The sequence below is a fragment of the Erythrolamprus reginae genome, chromosome 6 (genome assembly GCF_031021105.1).
Source record: "Erythrolamprus reginae isolate rEryReg1 chromosome 6, rEryReg1.hap1, whole genome shotgun sequence".
NCBI lineage: Eukaryota > Metazoa > Chordata > Lepidosauria > Squamata > Dipsadidae > Erythrolamprus > Erythrolamprus reginae.
In genome coordinates, this window is record NC_091955.1 from 61,227,186 (window position 1) to 61,245,974 (window position 18,789).

General features: G+C 41.2%; 1 protein-coding gene across 2 annotated transcripts in view; it reads left to right on the forward strand.

Annotated features, from left to right (window-relative positions):
• LOC139169584 (retinoic acid-induced protein 3-like) overlaps window positions 1-18,789 on the forward strand; it is a 168,900-nt gene that overhangs the window by 143,371 nt on the left and 6,740 nt on the right. Inside the window, exons 1-2 of one of the 2 annotated variants that reach the window (XM_070755977.1) lie at window positions 11,135-11,309; window positions 15,035-16,000. In XM_070755977.1, coding sequence (XP_070612078.1) covers window positions 15,067-16,000 — 934 coding nt within the window. In that variant the 5' untranslated portion in view covers window positions 11,135-11,309; window positions 15,035-15,066. Of the gene's footprint in view, window positions 1-11,134; window positions 11,310-15,034; window positions 16,001-18,789 lie in introns of those variants that run through there. The other variant, XM_070755978.1, reaches the window with a different exon arrangement.

The window sequence follows — 18,789 nt, forward strand, 5'->3', positions numbered from 1 at the left end:
CACAGAAGTTTCACGAAGGCCAGGCAATAAAACAGGATTCTTGCTAGCAAAAACAACGCTGGAGATAATAAAACCCACGCCTCCCCCAAGTCTTCCAGACTTCTAGGCCACAAGCCAAGATCAGAGACGCCGAGAATCGAAGCAAGGTCACAGGACTCCTAGTTGATAACTCTCCACAAGACTGTAAGGGCGGGCCTGCCTTTTCAACACTGCTGAGGAGAACCACACCCAAACCCAGCTGTTGCCAATTCAGGGATGGAAATACCTTTCTAATTGGCCCCGTCTTTGAGCTGCACGTCGCTGCCTCATGTCTATTATAGCCTGTGCGTCTTCATCCAATGAATCCAGGCTACTAGCTGGGGAGAGCCCCCCCCAGGGGTCTCAGGCTGCTCTCCCTCCTCCTCTTCCTGACGTTCCTCTCCCCCGTCTGCCTGGTGCTCCCCCTCCTGTTCACTATCCTCCTCCTCTGGGCATGGATCTGGCCTCAGGCTGAATCACAACAATAACTAAATAAATAAATAATTAGTCCCCTAGTATTTTGGTACTTAATGTCATTAATATCATCCTTTCACCTACCCCATTGTCCCCCTGGATGGTTTTGTTTTTGTCTCCCAGATCCTGTGGATGATCTGGGTGGGAATGGGGCAGGCTGGTGGAGAAGGGTTGAATGGCTTTGCAAGCCTCAGTTATGTGGCCCCACTTTTGGCAATGGTGGCAAATGACATCTGCAGATTTGCAGGCTGCCCTAGTGTGGCCCCCTAGGCAGCCGGGACAATGGGGCTGCCATTGGTCAAAATCTTTGAGACTCACCCTCCTTTCTTGTTGTATGTGGTGCATGTAGTCATTGTCGTTGTATTCCTCCTCTTCCTGTGGAACCTTGGTCATCCATCTGGGGATGGATGCAATGGATTCCGGTGCTGGTTTTATGGACGTTGGCTGTGGAGTTTTCCCACGATTCTGCGACTCTTGCTTCTTCGACCAGATCTTTAAAGATTGCTCCCTCTGGATCAACAACTTTTTGCTTCTTGAAAATTGAGGTCTTTCATGCCTAGGATAATCCCATCCTTCATCCTTTCCAGCTTTATAAACTTGCACTTGTTTGCAATTTCCCGGAATTTAGCCATGAAGTCATTGATGGATTCACTTTTGTGTTGGCATCAATGGGGAAACTCATTTCTGCTGCCCATTGGAGGGGCTGAGGGTTGGTAATGTTCTGCTAGCTTGGTCTGTAGTGTTGACCAGGAGATGGACTCAATATCCATTGGTGCCACCAGGGTCTGTGCCATTTTGTATGTCCACAGTAGATGAGAAATAGAGCCCACTTCCTGTTGTCCAGTAGATCCTGGAAACTGTTTGCCTTCAGGAACATGTGGAAATGTGGAGATGTTTGTGTAGCAGTCATCCTCTAGAGGCAGTGGTGGGATCCTACGGGTACGCAGTACCGGTAGCAAAATTTAGGTCAGGTACTGGTAGAAAAAAATTGATTGTTTTTCTTTTGTTCTTTCTGGGCTCTGGGCATGTTTTTCCTATCGCAGTAAATGAGGTTGAATGTGTATAATTTTAGAAGAGCTGTGCGTTCATGTGTGAACATACACTTTATATAGCAGATAATCAGGATTGGGCTATTGCCTGGAGAGGGGGGATGCAGTGGGGTAGCAAAAATGGAGCTCCACCCCAGAACACCCAATTTGCACTGAAAGATGTTGAAACAAAATGCATAAGCCACACCCACAGTGTGGTAGTAAAAATTTTGGTAGCCCATCACTGTGAGCCGGGGTGGCGCAGCAGGTAGAGTGCTGTACTGCAGGCCACTGAAGCTGACTTGTAGATCTGAAGGTCAGCGGTTCAAATCTCATCACCGGCTCAAGGTTGACTCAGCCTTCCATCCTTCCGAGGTGGGTAAAATGAAGACCCGGATTGTGGGGGCAATAGCCTAGCTCTGTTAAAAAAGTGCTATTGCTAACATGTTGTAAGCCGCCCTGAGTCTAAGGAAAATGGCGGCATAAAAATCGAATAAATAAATAAATAAATAAATAAATAAGTAAGTAAATAATAAAATAAATACTGTCTAGAGGCCGGAGCAGGTCACTGCTTGCTTCTTAAGATGGCCGCGGATGTTGCAAGGTGCCTTAGTTCTGTAGTCTTCTTCAACCACCTTCCTCGCCATTGTTAGATTGGCACGTAAAAGAAGGGGTGAGTCACAGGAACAATTCAGCACCTTTATTGTCAGACTATGGACTGCCAGCAAGCTGCAGAGAAGCTCCTTTCAAGAGCTTCTCGGAAGCGTGCTAGTCACTGACAGCAGTTTATTTCTCTTGCCACTAGATTAGCCAATCAGCGGCAGTTATGCAAATCAATATTACGTCCATCCATACGTAACAGCTATCTTCCAGTATTTCAAGGTTTGTAACAGAGAAGATGGAATTGACTTATTCTCCAGAGCATCAAAATGCAGGACAAGAAGTAATGGGTGAAAGCTTGTTAATAAGAGATCCAACCTAGAAATAAAGATAATTTTTCTGACAGCGAGAACAATTAATCAATGGAATAGCCTACCTCCCAGAGTTTTGGGTGCTCCATTAGTGGAAGTTTTCAAAAATAGTCTGGACATCCATTTAACTGGGTCTCCTGGCTTGAGTAGGGGGTTGGACTAGAAGACCTCTGAGGTCTCTTCAAGCCCTATGATTCTATGTTCTAAAAACAGAAGGGGACATGGAGATCTTGCCTACTGTTTATATCTCCATCCTTCAGTTTAAGATTTAATGATTCATTTGATGTTTGTTTGTTGAAAGGAGTGGTTCCTCAGTGTAAACATGTGTTAAAGAAGTAGTGACGGGAATATCAAAAAAGATTTGCTAGTTCCTGTCAACTAGGAGAAGGGTGAAAGAAGGTCACTTTGAAAAAAAAGTCTAACTTCTTAATAACAAGCATTTGTAAGATTTTGTGAAACCTAAATTTGATTTTCTTCTTCCCCTAAATTCCTACTGAAAAAATAAATAAATAGGGTGTTTCCTTAATGTCATTAAGGCATGTTTTATAAATAAGTGAGCAGCAGAAATGAAAGAGGCATATTTGGTCTCCGGCCAATTGGCCCTAAACCTTTATTTTAGTTGAATGCATTCCAGAGGGATGAACAGAGTCACTCCCCATGTAGGTTGAAACTAACTTTGCACAACTTATATTCCACCAAGCTGTCTCCATGTGCAGCTACAACCTGTTCCCTTCCCTCTGTTCAGGAAGAGGAGGAGTCTTAAGCCCTTCTGGGACCCCCTTCTGTGATCGCTGAGCTGTGTTTTCTTTGAAAAATCATCAAATATATTATCTTTTCTCTCTTATTTTCACCTCTCAACTTATGTCATTGCAGATATTAATGTGCAAATTTATTTCTTAATTATTCAAGACATGTCATTATTCTGGACTATATTAGTTGCTATTCTCAGTAAGTTAAGTGAATGAATTCAGTCCGATAATTTGAGACACCTCATAAATATGCACATATTCATCACGCTGTTCACTTTGGGTAAACAAAGTAATGCAGAGCACCTCAACTTCTTTTGCAGGCTGGCTACTGTATTCCATTTCTCTTTACATCATTCACTAAGCATCCCATCCGATAATATGCTGACTTTACTCCCAATCAGCCTTAATAGCCACCTAAAGTATTCTACAATTCAAAGCTATTTCATTAAGTACAGACATACAAACTCACAAACACATATAAAGCATCTTCATATTTACACATTTCCAGAAGAACTAAAATTAGAAACATAGAAGATTGACTGCAGAAAAAGACCGCATGGTCCATCTAGTCTGCCCTTATACTATTTCCTGTATTTTATTTTAGGATGGATATATGTTTATCCTAGGCATGTTTAAATTCAGTTACTGTGGATTTACCAACCATGTCTGCTGGAAGCTTGTTCCAAGCATTTACTACTCTTTCAATAAAATAATATTTTCTCACGTTGCTTCTGATCTTTCCCCCAACTAACCTCAGATTGTGCCCCCTTATTCTTGTGTTCACTTTCCTATTAAAAACACTTCCCTCCTGAACCTTATTTAACCCTTTAACATATTTAAATGTTTCGATCATGTCGCCTCTTTTCCTTCTGTCCTCCAGACTACAGTGATCCCTCTATTATCGCGAGGGTTCCGTTCCAAGACCCCTCGCGATAATCGATTTTTCGCGATGTAGGGTTGCGGAAGTAAAAACACCATCTGCGCATGCGCACCCTTTTTTCTATGGCCGCGCATGCGTAGATGGTGGAGTTTGCGTTCCCCGCCGCCCACGCAAAGGGGAAACCCCGATTCGGCTCCTCGTTGCTGCTGCGCTACCGAGCAGATCAGCTGCTGGGCGGCCGAAGGAACCTTCCCTGGGTCTTCCCCCTCTTGCTGGCGGGCGGGCGAGCGGCGGGCATCAGCGAGGAGCCGGGGTTTCCCCTTTGCGTGGGCGGCCGGGAAGACCCAGGTTGGGGGTTCGGGGGGGTGCTGGGAAGCCCCCCAGGCCGGCTGCGACCTTTTAAAACAGCCGCGCCGCTTCCCAGCTGACTCCCGAAGCCAAACCCGGAAGTGGTTTTTAAAAAAAATTAATATTTTTCTTAAAATCGCGATATAGCGTTTCGCGAAGATCGAGATCGCGAAACTCGAGGGATCACTGTATACAGATTGAGTTCATGAAGTCTTTTCTGATAAGTTTGATGCTTAAGACTTTCCATCATTTTTGTAGCCCATCTTTGGACCCGTTCAATTGTAGCAATATTGTTTTGTAGGTGAGGTCTCCAGAGCTGGTTTGCATGCTCCAATTTATTCCCCAAACTTTTCTCATTGTCACTTCTATTTAGGCAAATTCTGGCAAATACTAGCCTAGGAACATTTAACAAGCTAAAACCCCTTTGAGGGTCCTTCATGCTCCGTGCACTAGCTTCTTTTGGGGGAAAGATCAAAAGCAACATGAGAAAATAATATTTTCCTGAAAGAGTAGTAGATCCTTGGAACAAACTTCCAGCAGACGTGGTTGGTAAATCCACAGTAACTGAATTTAAACATGCCTGGGATAAACATATATCCATCCTAAGATAAAAATACAGGAAATGGTATAGGGGCAGACTAGATGGATCATGAGGTCTTTTTCTGCCGTCAGTCTTCTATGTTTCTATGTTTTCTTGCAGACGTTCATTACCCAAACTAGGAAACATCATCATTGCTAAGACCCCCTTTTATTTTGCTTTCACTTTTGCTACTTTCCCTTTGCATTCTTCTTCTCCTTGTGCCATATCTGCCATCGGACATTGGTGATCATGTTGGGGATCCTACTTTTATCAACAGCTGCACGAAAAAGTGCTGCTGAGCGTTGCCCAAACCAGTTCCTTAGATTTTAAAGCCATGATGTTCTTCTGTCTGGACCCTTTGTATACAGGAATAATAACAGCATTCTTCTAATTTTCAGCACAGATATAGGTTTTTCACCTTCATTAAGTCACACAGACACTTGATAAACCGATTATATTGTCACATTTCTTATATACTCCCACAACTTTGCCAGTTTTCAAAATCCTCACAGCATTTACAAAGCCTTTTTTATCATTTCCTTTCTTGGGAACCAATACTTATGTGTTGTGGTTAGCTCTGGCTCTGCTCCTGCCCAAGGACTGTGGATGTGGGGGAGACATCCATATGCTGCAGGCCTGTTTTGCCCCCGGTGGAATCTGCTGATGAAGGCTCCTCTGCCCAAGAAGACATGAGTGACAGGGAGGAGGAGAGTGTGGCAGACAGCTCAGAAGGAGATCAATTATCTAGCTCCTCCTTGGATTCAGAACAAGAGTTAATGATACAGCCACGCATGCAGAGAGCGATGCATAGGAAGCAACAACTGAGAGATTATTATCAAAGAAAATGAGGCCACCTGTGGTTGAGTGGGGCTGTGGTAATTAGTGAGGCTGCTATAAATAGCAGCCTGTGGGTTTGGCCATTGTGGAGGATTATCTGATATTGTGTTTCATGACTGCTTTGCTGACTTTGATCTTTGTGTGCTGATTTTTCCCCGCTTTGAAACTAACCCAGAGCAAAGTGTGTTTCACTTTGTGGACGAAGAAGGACTGTGAATTGCCTCACAGCTGCAAGCTAAGTATCACAGAACTGATAAGGGACTTGTACAAATCACCAATTTGTTTGGAGACAAGTGCTCTTTGCTATACAAAAAGAGTGCTCTGTTTATTTGCATTTTCATTATAAAGAACATTGTTTTGAATTTTCAAACGTGTGTGTCTGAAATTGTATCTGTGCATTTTTGGGAGGATTCTACCAGAGAGCTCGACAGAACACTTATGACATTCATTTCAGTTTTACTGTTTCAAATATCACCATCATTTCAATACAGACCTCTGAAACACTCCTAATATTTTCTTATTTTTGTTTCACCCAAATAATGTAATCATTTTTTTAAAAAATTCAATTTGTTGTGCTGGAAATTCCTTATTGGGCTGTCTTCGCCCATTTCCAGAATGTTTTTAAATTTTGTTTTTAAGTTTTAAACTCCAGAGTGATTTTTCATCAAAATCACTCTGGACTTTCTCTGCCTTTCTTAATCTTAACTGTTAATTTATCTTTTCGATTACATTCCTGGAAGCTATATTTTTCTTTCTATAGTTATATTATACAACGTGTTTCCCTTATGTTCATTTTTAATGCATTCTCTGATATGCATTATTTTCTCTTTTATTCCCATACATCCTTTTTTCAGCCTTCTCATTTGAATTCACTTTTCATTCATTCTACTGGAAAATCAATTTATCTTTTAATACTTGTTCATTCAACCTCATAGTTTCTCTTCCTCAGGGCATTCCACTTTCATTCTAGTTTCTTTTATTTCTTTCCTCCCATATCAATTTCCCCCCAAGGTCCACTCTTAACGATACCAAAAATGTCTTGCTCCACGTTCAGAACATCTGATCACCTTACTATCCCTCATTAATTCCCTCAATTTTTCATCATAAAATATCGTATCGATCATGCTTCCAGATTTATATTCATTCTTTTACCATGGATACATTGACATACTTAAGCTATATATTTGAAAGAAGCAGACCTTTCTCTAAACAGATACTTAATAGTGTTCTGTCTGGGTGCCCCCAGACTTCAACACCAACTGGAAAAAGCAGCCAGACATGCTGGTAAAAGCAAAAGCACTTTATAGTTTGAAAAATAAACACAGAGAAAAACCTGTTCTTCCCAACAGGCAGGCTATGAGACTTCACAGCAGAGTCCTGATGGCCAGACAATACAGCAGACTTCTTGCTGGCACACCCACCACTGTAGAGAATAAGACCCACACCTTTTCCCCCCAAGGTTTCAGTATTCAAAGTCACAAACCAGAATTCCAAGACGTCAAAGATCACAGCCAGGTCCCAGGACTCCCAAAGATAATACTCCACAAGCCAGGAAGGGTGGGTCTGCCTTTTCAGCCTTTCCAGAGAGCACCACACCCAAACCCAGCTGTTGCCTCTTTAGTGCTGAAAGTACCTGGCTCATTGTCCCCTTCGTTGTGTTGCTCTTCTCTGCCGGAGATCTATGATTGCTTGTGCATTTTCATCTAAGGAATCCAGGCTGCTTGCTGGGGAGAGCTCCCCCGAGGGGGACTCTGGCTGTCCTCCCTCTCCCTCAGCCTGAGATTCCTCCTCCCCGTCTGCCTGAACCTCCTGTTCCTCATCCCCCCCCCTCTGAGCAGGAAGCCGGCAGAGGATCAGCCGTTCCCCGAGGGGCCTCAGACGGAATCACAACAAATAGGCACCCTTTTTATTTATTCTTTATTATTTTCTTCCTTATTTTATTTATTCTTTTTATTCAGTCTTCGAAGAGGGGCGGCATACAAATCGAATAAATTATTATTATTATTATTATTATTATTATTATTATTATTATTATTGTGGGGCTCCCTAGATTTGCCCATGTCTCGTCTTTTTTTAAATTAATATTTTAATTGATTTTTATAATGTAAAACACACACACAACCCATGTCTCGTCAACACTCTGCGGCCTGCATTGGCTGCCAATTAGTTTACGGTCACAATTCAAAGTGTTGGTAATGACCTATAAAGTCCTACATGGCATCGGACCAGAATACCTTCAGAACCATCTTCTGCCACACGAATCCCAGCGACTGATAAGGTCCCACAGAGTTGGCCTTCTCCGGGTCCCATCGACTAAACAATGTCATCTGGCAGGCCCCGGGGAAGAGCCTTCTCTGTGGCAGCCCCGGCCCTCTGGAATCAAATCCCCACGGAGATCAGACCCGCCCCCACCCTCCTTGCCTTTCATAAGCTACTGAAGACCCACCTATGTTGTCAGGCATGGGAAAATTGAGATACCCCTGGGCTTATATTGTTTATGTATGGTATGATTGTGTTGCATGGTTTTAATAAGGGGTTTTTAGATGTCTTTTAAATATATTGGATTGGTCACATTGTTTGTTATTGTTGTGAGCCACTCCGAGTCTCCGGAGAGGGGCGGCATACAAATCTAATAAATTTAAATAAAATTGAATTGAATGCTGGGGTCTTTTTCTCCAGTCTTTTTTCCAGAAGCGCATGATCGCCAAGCCAGTTTCTAAAACAGTTGCAGCCAGTGATGGGCCACCAAAAATTTTACTACCACACTGTGGGTGTGGCTTATGCATTTTGTTTCAACATCTTTCAGTGCAAATTGAGTGCTCTTGGGCGGAGCTCCATTTTCGCTACCCCACTGCGTTCCCCCCCCATCTGGGCAGTAGCCCACCTCTGATTATCTACTATATAAAGTTTATGTACACACACGCACAGCTCTTCTAAAATTATAGAAACATAGAAACATAGAAACATAGAAGACTGACGGCAGAAAAAGACCTCATGGTCCATCTAGTCTGCCCTTTTACCATTTCCTGTATTTTATCTTACAATGGATATATGTTTATCCCAGGCATGTTTAAATTCAGTTACTGTGGATTTACCAACCACGTCTGCTGGAAGTTTGTTCCAAGGATCTACTACTCTTTCAGTAAAATAATATTTTCTCATGTTGCCTTTGATCTTTCCCCCAACTAACTTCAGATTGTGTCCCCTTGTTCTTGTGTTCACTTTCCTGTTAAAAACACTTCCCTCCTGAACCCTATTTAACCCTTTAACATATTTAAATGTTTCGATCATGTCCCCCCTTTTCCTTCTGTCTTCCAGACTATACAGATTGAGTTCATTAAGTCTTTCCTGATACGTTTTATGCTTAAGACCTTCCACCATTCTTGTAGCCCGTCTTTGGACCCGTTCAATTTTGTCAATATCTTTTTGTAGGTGAGGTCTCCAGAACTGAACACAGTACTCCAAATGTGGTCTCACCAGCGCTCTATATAAGGGGATCACAATCTCCCTCTTCCTGCTTGTTATACCTCTAGCTATGCAGCCAAGCATCCTACTTGCCTTTCCTACTGCCCGACCACACTGCTCACCCATTTTGAGACTGTCAGAAATCACTACCCCTATATCCTTCTCTTCTGAAGTTTTTGCTAACACAGAACTGCCAATGCAATACTCAGATTTAAGATTCCTTTTCCCCAAGTGCATTATTTTACATTTGGAAACATTTAACTGCAGTTTCCATTGCTTTGACCATTTATCTAGTAACGCTAAATCATTTACCATATTACAGACCCCTCCAGGAATATCAACCCTATTGCACACTTTAGAGTCATCGGCAAATAGGCAAACCTTCCCTACCAAACCTTCCCCTATGTCACTCACAAACATATTAAAAAGAATAGGACCCAGAACAGACCCTTGTGGCACATCGCTTGTAACCTGTCTCTGCTCAGAATACTCGCCATTAACAATAACTCTCTGATGTCTATGCTTCAGCCAGCTTGAAATCCACTGAACTATCCAGGGATTAAGTCCAATCTTCACTAATTTATCTATCAGCTCTTTATGTGGAACCGTATCAAAGGCTTTGCTGAAGTCCAGATAGGCAATATCCACGGCACCACCTTGATCCAACACCTTTGTGACATAGTCAAAGAACTCAATGAGATTAGTCTGACACAATTTGCCTTCAGTAAAGCCATGCTGATTTGGGTCCAATAAGTTATTGTTTTTTAGATGCTGATTATACACATTCAACCTCATTTACTGTGATAGGAAAAACATACCCAGAACCCAGAAGGGAAAAAAAAGAAAAAAAAAATCAAATTTTTGCTACCAGTACTGTGTACCTGACCTAAATTTTGCTACTGGTACTGCGTAGCTGACCGTACCCGTAGGAGCCTACCACTGGTTACAGCCACCTCTTCCCACATTGACATAGAATGTACAACAGCATATACAGTTTTCTTGGTTTTCATGATAAATAAAATATTCCAAATGCAGAGCATACCATGATTCCCCCCAAAACAAGACCCTGTCTTATATTTTTTTGGAACCCTGAAATAAGCACTTGGCCTTATTGCTATGCACTCAAAATTCCAATTGTGCTTATTATCAGGCGATGTCTTATTTGGGGGGAAACAGGGTAGTAACGTCTGTTATATATTGCACATCCTCAGGGCTTATTATCAGGCGATGTCTTATTTTGGGGGAAACAGGGTAATAACGTCTGTTATATATTGCACATCCTCAGTATATTATCTTCTGTAAGATTTGGAGGGCTAAACAATCACTCTATCCAAAGAAGAAAAGAAAGAACCCAATCTTGTTCCCATACTTGTTTATGAAAGCAAGACCAGGAAATTCCTGAAAAATTTCAGGTGTGACCAACTGCTGCTCCAAGACCACACAGAACAATAGAGAAAGAAGGACCCTCCTGCACACAATCATTTTTGTGCAGAAAAAAAAAGCACACAAAAGTATTATCTAGAGCTGTGGGATCTCCTTGTCCTACGCCCTCTAGGTTTCCCAAGCTCTAGGTGGCAGAAATTATTGGCTGACTGGATCAATGGCAGTAGAGCCTGTTGAGAGGTGAGCCAGTCAGAGATTCCTTCCCCACCCAGCCATCGGACTGACTATCCAGTTGACGTCAGAAATTTGACTTCATCTCCTGGCACTAGAATGTTATATTTATAACAGCACCAGGAGTAGTGAAACTGGAATAGGCGTGCCCAACTCCTTTATCCCCCCTGTTTTCTCTATTTGCTTTTAAAGCTTCTCAGGAGAGTGTGAGAGCAATTCTTTGCTTGCCCATGCAAGGGCAGAAAAGCAGTAAGAGCCGAGTATTTTCCAAGTGGGCAGTGAAGGCATATTCCTTTGCTGTCGGACTACAAGTCTTCTTCTCCTCTGAACCAGAACACAGTCAAGGTAAGTCCATGCCAAAGCTTAATTATGGGAGTACTAAAGTACACTAATCCTATAAGGGTGGATCTCTCTCAAGGTTACCAAAGACTTGTTTTGTTATATTGCCTCCTTTACCTGATATGGCTATTTTAATAGAGATGTCTCCTTTACCTGATATGGCTATTTTAATAGAGATGCAATGTAGGTTTAGCAAAGTTTTTAAGAACTTCCCATTTTTTCAGCTTCTGAAAACCATTTTAGACTATTGTAAGGATGAATGGATAGAAGAGAGCATTGTCCCAGGGAGAGACAGATTCATTCAGGCTCAGCATGGGGTTTTCCATTGATGATATCTAACCAGTTACAGTATTTTATCTACTTTTTTAATGCAATTATTGGGAAGTTAAAATATCCTATTTTTCAAAAGCTTTTCACTGAGTGGCTTGGATAAAGAAAAGCCAGGATAGGGTTAGAAGACCTTTTCTAATAGAGAAATCTTTATTAGTCAGATAATGTTATAACATTCATTGAAGCCTGGATCTTTCACAGTAATTTTATGTTTATGTCACAAAATGATGTACAGGAAGAAAAACAAAGTCCTGGAAGCACAGCAAGTCATGACATAGCACAGGTTTCAAGTAAGGAAACGCTGATTTGGGGACAGCTATACTTGCCAAAAGCGTTTCAAGCAAACCTCTATATGACTTAAGTGCTTGATATCTTTAGGACCATCTTCTCCAAGACAATCTGGCAAGGAAAAGATGCAGCAGTTCTCGACCCTCGAAAGTTTAGGGTTGGGAACCTAGACAATGGCATGCTTAATGGCAGCCTACTTTCTATCAACAGCTTCCTCTTGGAGATTGGGCTGCTTCCTCCGTTTCTTCCATCTTTTAGAAAGCAGGAGAAGGCCACCGTCTTACACAGGAGTTATAAAGAGTGAATTTTATGAAAGACCATAGAAAGACTCACCCTGGCTCTGTCGAAGATTTCAAGCATTTTACATTTTTATTGGTTTTTTAAAATGTATCATTGTAGACTGCCTTCAGTCAATGAAAGAAGTTACATATAATCTTATTAAATAAGTAAATAAATATTCTTTGTAGTGCCCTCAGGATTTTATAGTTCAGATCTTTTAAATTTAATATTAGATTTGTTTCACTGTTATATTGTTTCTATTATTGTTGTGAGCTGCCCCGAGTCTTCGGAGAGGGGCGGCATACAAATCTAATTAATAATAATAATAATAATAATAATAATAATAATAATAATAATAATAATCTTGAGAGTGTGGGAGGTAGCAAATTTAAAGTATACACACTGATTTGCTTTGGTTAACTAGTTTGTTTTCTATCAATGTATGGCAGGGATCAAACCACACTTCTTTTTAACGAAACGGAGATGAAAAAAGAACCATCATTTGTGGATTGACAGTATATTACCAGTAATTTAACAAAGTTGGTTTGTGATTTCAGCGACGATTTGTGTGCAAGGGGATTGAGTTATATTAAATAAATAAAACTATCAGTATTAGCTCCCTTAGATCTGTGAAACTTGTGCTACAGAAATCAATGGATACCACATTTTCATTTTTTTTAGTAGATTACTGCTGAAATTCAGGTGGGGTTAAAAAGAAATAGAGGTTTCCGCCATGACCATGTGACTGAAGCCCCACCTGTTTTGTCCAAAGGTCACAGTTGTACCTGCCATTTTGATATTTTTTGCCTCCCTTACAGGAGCATCTGTGTTTATGGGGTCAATTAGATTAAAGTGGCAGGTGTAACCAGGTGTTCAAAACCCTGTTCCTTTTTATACATGTTTTGCATGCATCTCATGCATGTAAAAAAGGGTGGGGCTTTGATTACTTAGACACCGCCTGTCATTTTTGTTATTTATCTGCCCTGGATGTCTGTGCCCTCTTTGTTTATAGCGGCTGCTGCTGCTGCTCCTTCAGAAAAAGAAAGATTATTGTTTACAACAAAACTCTGGTGTTTGGTGGATCGGGTTGTTCTTAAGTGATAGAGACCCTTGCAGTGTTTTTCCTGGAATTTCTTCTCCTCTGTAGAAAAGGGCTTAATCCCTGGATAGTTCTGTGGATTTGCAGCTGGCTGAAACGTAGACACCAGAGGGGTGTTGGCGAGTATTCTGAACAGAGCCTGGTTACAAGCGATGTGCCACAAGGGTCTGTTCTGGGTCCTATTCTTTTTAATATGTTTGTGAGTGACATAGGGGACGTTTGGTAGGGAAGGTTTGCCTATTTGCCGATGGCTCTAAAGGGTGCAATAGGGTTGATATTCCTGGAGATGTCTGTAATATTGCAAATGATTTAGCTTTACTAGATAAATAGTTAAAGCAATGGAAACTGCAGTTAAATGTTTCCAAATGTAAAATAATGTACTTGGGGAAAAGGAATCCTCAATCTGAGTATTGTATTGGTAGTTCTGTGTTAGCAAAAACTTCAGAAGAGAAGGATTTAGGGATAGTGATTTCTCAAAATGGGTGAACAGTGCGGTCAGGTGGTAGGGAAAGCAAATAGAATGCTTGGCTGCACAGCTAAAGGTATAACAAGCAGGAAGAGGGAGATTGTAATCCCACTCTATAGAGCTCTGGTGAGACCACATTTGGAATACTGTGTTCAGTTCTGGAGACCTCACCTACAAAAAGATATTGACAAAATTGAACGGCTCCAAAGACGGGCTACAAAAATGGTGATAGGTTTTAAGCATAAAACTTATCAGGAAAGACTTAATGAATTCAATCTGTATAGTCTGGAGGACAGAAGGGAAAGGGGGGGACATGATTGAAACATTTATATATGTTAAAGGGTTAAATAAGGTTCAGGAAGGGTTTTTAATAAGAAAGTGAACACTAGAACAAGGGGGCACAATCTGAGGTTGGGTGGGGGAAAGATCAGAAGTAACGTGAGAAAATATTATTTTACTGAAAGTGTAGTAGATGCTTGGAACAAACTTCCAGCAGATGTGGTTGGTAAATCCACAGTAACTGAATTTAAACATGCCTGGGATAAACATATATCCATCCTAAGATAAAATACAGGAAATAGTATAAGGGCAGACTAGATGGACCATGAGGTCTTTTTCTGCCATCAATCTTCTATGTTTCTGTGAAAAATATGGAGTTCATAAAAAGCTATGCCTTTTTATTACAGCCTTTGGGAAGATTCCTTAATCTCAGTTTAACTGAAATATCTCCATCCCATTACTGGATGCAGATTTTACACCTCAGCAAAGTTTAAGAGTAGTAGATGCTAGGAACAAACTTCCAGCAGTCGTGGTTGGTAAATCCACAGTAACTGAACTTAAACATGCCTGGGATAAACATATATCCATCCTAAGATAAAATACAGGAAATGGTATAAGGGCAGACTAGATGGACCATGAGGTCTTTTTCTGCCGTCAAACTTTTATGTTTCTATGTTTCCCAATCAGAATAGGTGATGTTGGGCAAAACCAGGGGTCCTCAAACCTGGCAACTATGCTGACTGGAGAATTCTGGGAGTTGAAGTCCACAAGTCTTAAAGTTGCCAAGTTTGAAGACCTCTGGACTAAGCAAATCAGTGGTCTAACTTGGGATAAGGTCACGTTATATTTTCATGTGAGGTAAATAAGAATTAAATCTATATAAATTACTTGATTCGTTTTACAGGAAAATGTCTAATTATAATTATCTACCTTGTTTTGTTTTTTATTAACATATATTCATAACCCCCAAATTTGCCTTGTTTCTTACAGGTTTTCTTTTAAGATAAGACACCTGAAGTGCCATGTCTGCTACTGAAGCCCCGCACCCTCAGGGCTGTGGCAACATATCCAAAGACTACTATTTTCTCTGTGACACCAAAGCTTATTGGGGGATTATTCTGGAAGCTCTGGCAGCAGCTGGTGCATTGGTCACAATCATCCTTATTCTGGCGCTTTTTTCCCTTATCTGTAAAGCCCAAGACAATACCAAGCGTAGCCTCATCCCAATCCACTTCCTCTTCCTCTCAGGCACTCTAGGAATTTTTGGGCTCACCTTCGCTTTTATCATCAGGCTCAATGAGCAAACTGGTCCCACCCGTTTCTTCCTTTTTGGGGTCCTCTTTGCCCTCTGCTTTTCCTGCCTTCTGGCTCACGCCTTGGACCTCGTCAAGTTGGTGAGAGGAAAATGTCCATTTTCAACCCTAGCGTTGCTGATTATGGTCTTCGGGTTGACTCTTGTACAAGTGATTATAGCTGTACAGTATGTAGCAGTCAATATCAAAGCCTTGCAGAATTTAGACCAGGTGATGGATGAGGAAAGACGAAGAGACTTTGTTTTAATTCTCATCTATGTACTTTTCCTGATGCTTCTCCTCTGCGTAGTTTCCCTGTTTGTGTTTTGTGGCTCATACAAGAGGTGGAAGAGGCATGGTGCCCACTTGCTCCTCACAGCCTTGTTCTCCATAGGCATTTGGGTGGCATGGATTACTCTCTTGATCCATGGTGTCAGCGATTTAGGTCACCCATCAAAATGGAATGATCCTCTCCTTGGCGTTGTTCTGATAGTAAGTGGCTGGGTTTTCCTCATGCTGTACTCAATACCTGAACTCTGCGTCCTCACTGCTCCACGGAAGCCAGGAGACTACCCTCCGGAGAATAACCCTTGCCAGCCAAAGGCCATGAAAAAAACGTATGGAATAGAAAATCAAGGTTATGCTCAGGAAGACAACAATCAAGGTAAGACAACAGAGCCCTCGGAGAGGGGCGGCATACAAATCTAATAATAAATAAATAAATCCAATGAAAAGGAAATGCTAGCTGAAAGAAAATGGTTCAAGCAAAAATTAATAAGTTATTTATTTTATTTTATTTATTCGATTCTCTTTTATGCTGAGACTCAGGTCAGCTTACAACATATTAGCAATAACACTTTTTAACAGAGCCAGCATATTGCCCCCACAATCCGGGTCCTCATTTTACCCACCTCGGAAGGATGGAAGGCTGAGTCAACTTTGAGCTGGTGATGAGATTTGAACCGCTGACCTTCAGATCTAGCAGTCAGCTTTAGTGGCCTGCAGTACTATTAATTTATATATAATTATATATAATAATAGGTAATACTATTCAGAAAGCTAACATTATTGATGAATAACATCTACAGTAAATTGATTGATCATTAAGCATTAGTTCAGCTACTGGATGTATTAATAATCTTTAAGTATACACAAAAAGGTCTTTATTCTGCAGTGGATTTATTTGAGATGATGATGATGATGGCCACAACGAAGAAGAACACAATAATATATTAAGCAACCTTATGTAATTTACTTTATCAAATAAATTGCTTAATAACTTTTCATGTGTTAGAAAAACGCCATTCTATAACATAAGACAATATCATTTTTGCTATTTTAATATACAGTGAAAAGCACATTAACATTTCAGGCAAGGTTTCGTCAATTAAAACCTATCTGCTGATTAATCAGCCAAGGTTTTAATTGAACTGATTGAAATATACAACTTTATTTTAAAAAATTCTCTGATAAAATAACCTGTAACCAGAATTAATTAAATCAAAACAATATTTGTTGAACTGCTTGAAAGGCTTCAACTGAATCTTTTGTTGGCATGAAAAGATAAATTTGTGACAGATACACATTGTGAGTGTCTAAATATTTCCTTTGTTTAAAGAGGATTTAGGTCAGGATATCTAAATAATTGCTCATCCCCCTTATTTCAACACACACAAGAATATCTTATGAATTGAATATGCCCAACAAGAGTTGGACTAAATAAGGAAGAATTTAGATTTATTGTATATGCAAGTCCTGCCTCTAAATGTCCCATGGGCTTGTCTACTGCTAGAACACTTCCATCTATCTATCACTATTTACCCTTTTTTGCCTATAAAATCTTCATAGTTGACAATCAACATTCCTGTGGTTAGCTTTGGTGGCACAGTAACTAGAATGCTGTAAGGTAAAGGTAAAGGTTCCCCCAAATGTGCATGCGAGTCGTTTCCAGCTCTGGGGCAGTGCTCACCTCTGTTTCTAAGCCGAAAAATCAGTGCTGTCCAAAGACATCCCCATGGTCATGTGGCCAGCATGACTTACTTTATTTATTTATTTGTTTGTTTGTTTGTTTGTTTGTTCCTTCCTTCCTTCCTTCCTTCCTTCCTTCCTTCATTCATTTATTTATTTATTTATTTATTTATCCGTAGACTCGGGGCGGCTAACAACAATAGTAAAACAACATATAACAAATCTAATATTTAAAATAATTTAAAAGACCCTAATTTAAAAACCGAACATACACTCAAACATACCATGCATAAATTTTATAGGCCTAGGGGGAAGGGAAAAACTCAGTTCCCCCATGCCTGACGACAGAGGTGGGTTTTAAGGAGCTTACGAAAGGCGAGGAGGGTAGGGGCAATTCTGAGTTGGTTCCAGAGGATCGGGGCTGCCACAGAGAAAGCTCTTCCCCTGGGTCCCGCCAAACGATATTGTTTAGTCAACAGGACCCAGAGAATGCTAACTCTGTGGGACCTAACTGGTTGCTGGGATTCGTGCGGAAGAAGGCGGTCCCGGAGATATTCTGGTCCGATGCCATGAAGGGCTGAAGATAAATACTGAAGATGCACGGAGCACTGTTACCTTCCCACCAAAGTGGTCCCTATTGCTCTACTGCTAGTCTGTTACAGGACAAGTATGGGAGCTCACTTGGTTAATTCGGCTCACTGCCAGGAGTTTGATCCTGACTAGCTCAAAGTTGACTCAGCCTTCCATCCTTCCGAGGTTGGTAAAAGGAGGGCCCAGATTGTTGGGGGCAATATGCTGACTCTGTGTAAACCTTTTAGAGAGGGCTGTAACACTCTGTGAAGCAGTATATAAGTGCTATTGCTTTTCCAATCCGAGATATATCTTCCAAGCTCTTTGTCTTCTCACCCCATTTGATTTGCAGCAACAAAGAGGGTGAAAGGGACATTTTCCACCTTAGTTGGCAAGCCCTGGCAATTGGTAACGCTGGTGCTATGGCATTGTGGGGTGGAGAAGGGGAATCCCAGGACCTAGGAGATTACATTTATGATCATTTTGCCAAACCCTTTATAACCCTTTTAAAGAATAGATTCCAAAAATAGAAATAAAAGAGATTCCAAAAATAATATGAAATTACTTTTTTCAAACCAGTGACACCCAGAGGTGTTGAGATGGCAGATTTGAAATGTAATGGGAATTGAGCATCCACAACAATTGTTACTGGCTTCAAAAATGACCAATGTGGCCTCTTTTTATACCACTGCAATGCAGAGGTGGGCTGCTAAGGTGGAACGGTGATGTGTGCTCACCCCCATGGCTCTGAATGCCATGGGCGCCCCTGCAGGTCCGTGTGCAATTTTGCTACCTGCCCAGGTGCAGTAGCATAATTGCACTGGATTCCGCTAACATCAGAGCCACAGAGGCCCACCTCTGCTGCAATAGATATCAAAAAGGGTTGGGGATTTGATTGCTCGGTTGTGCCCGTCA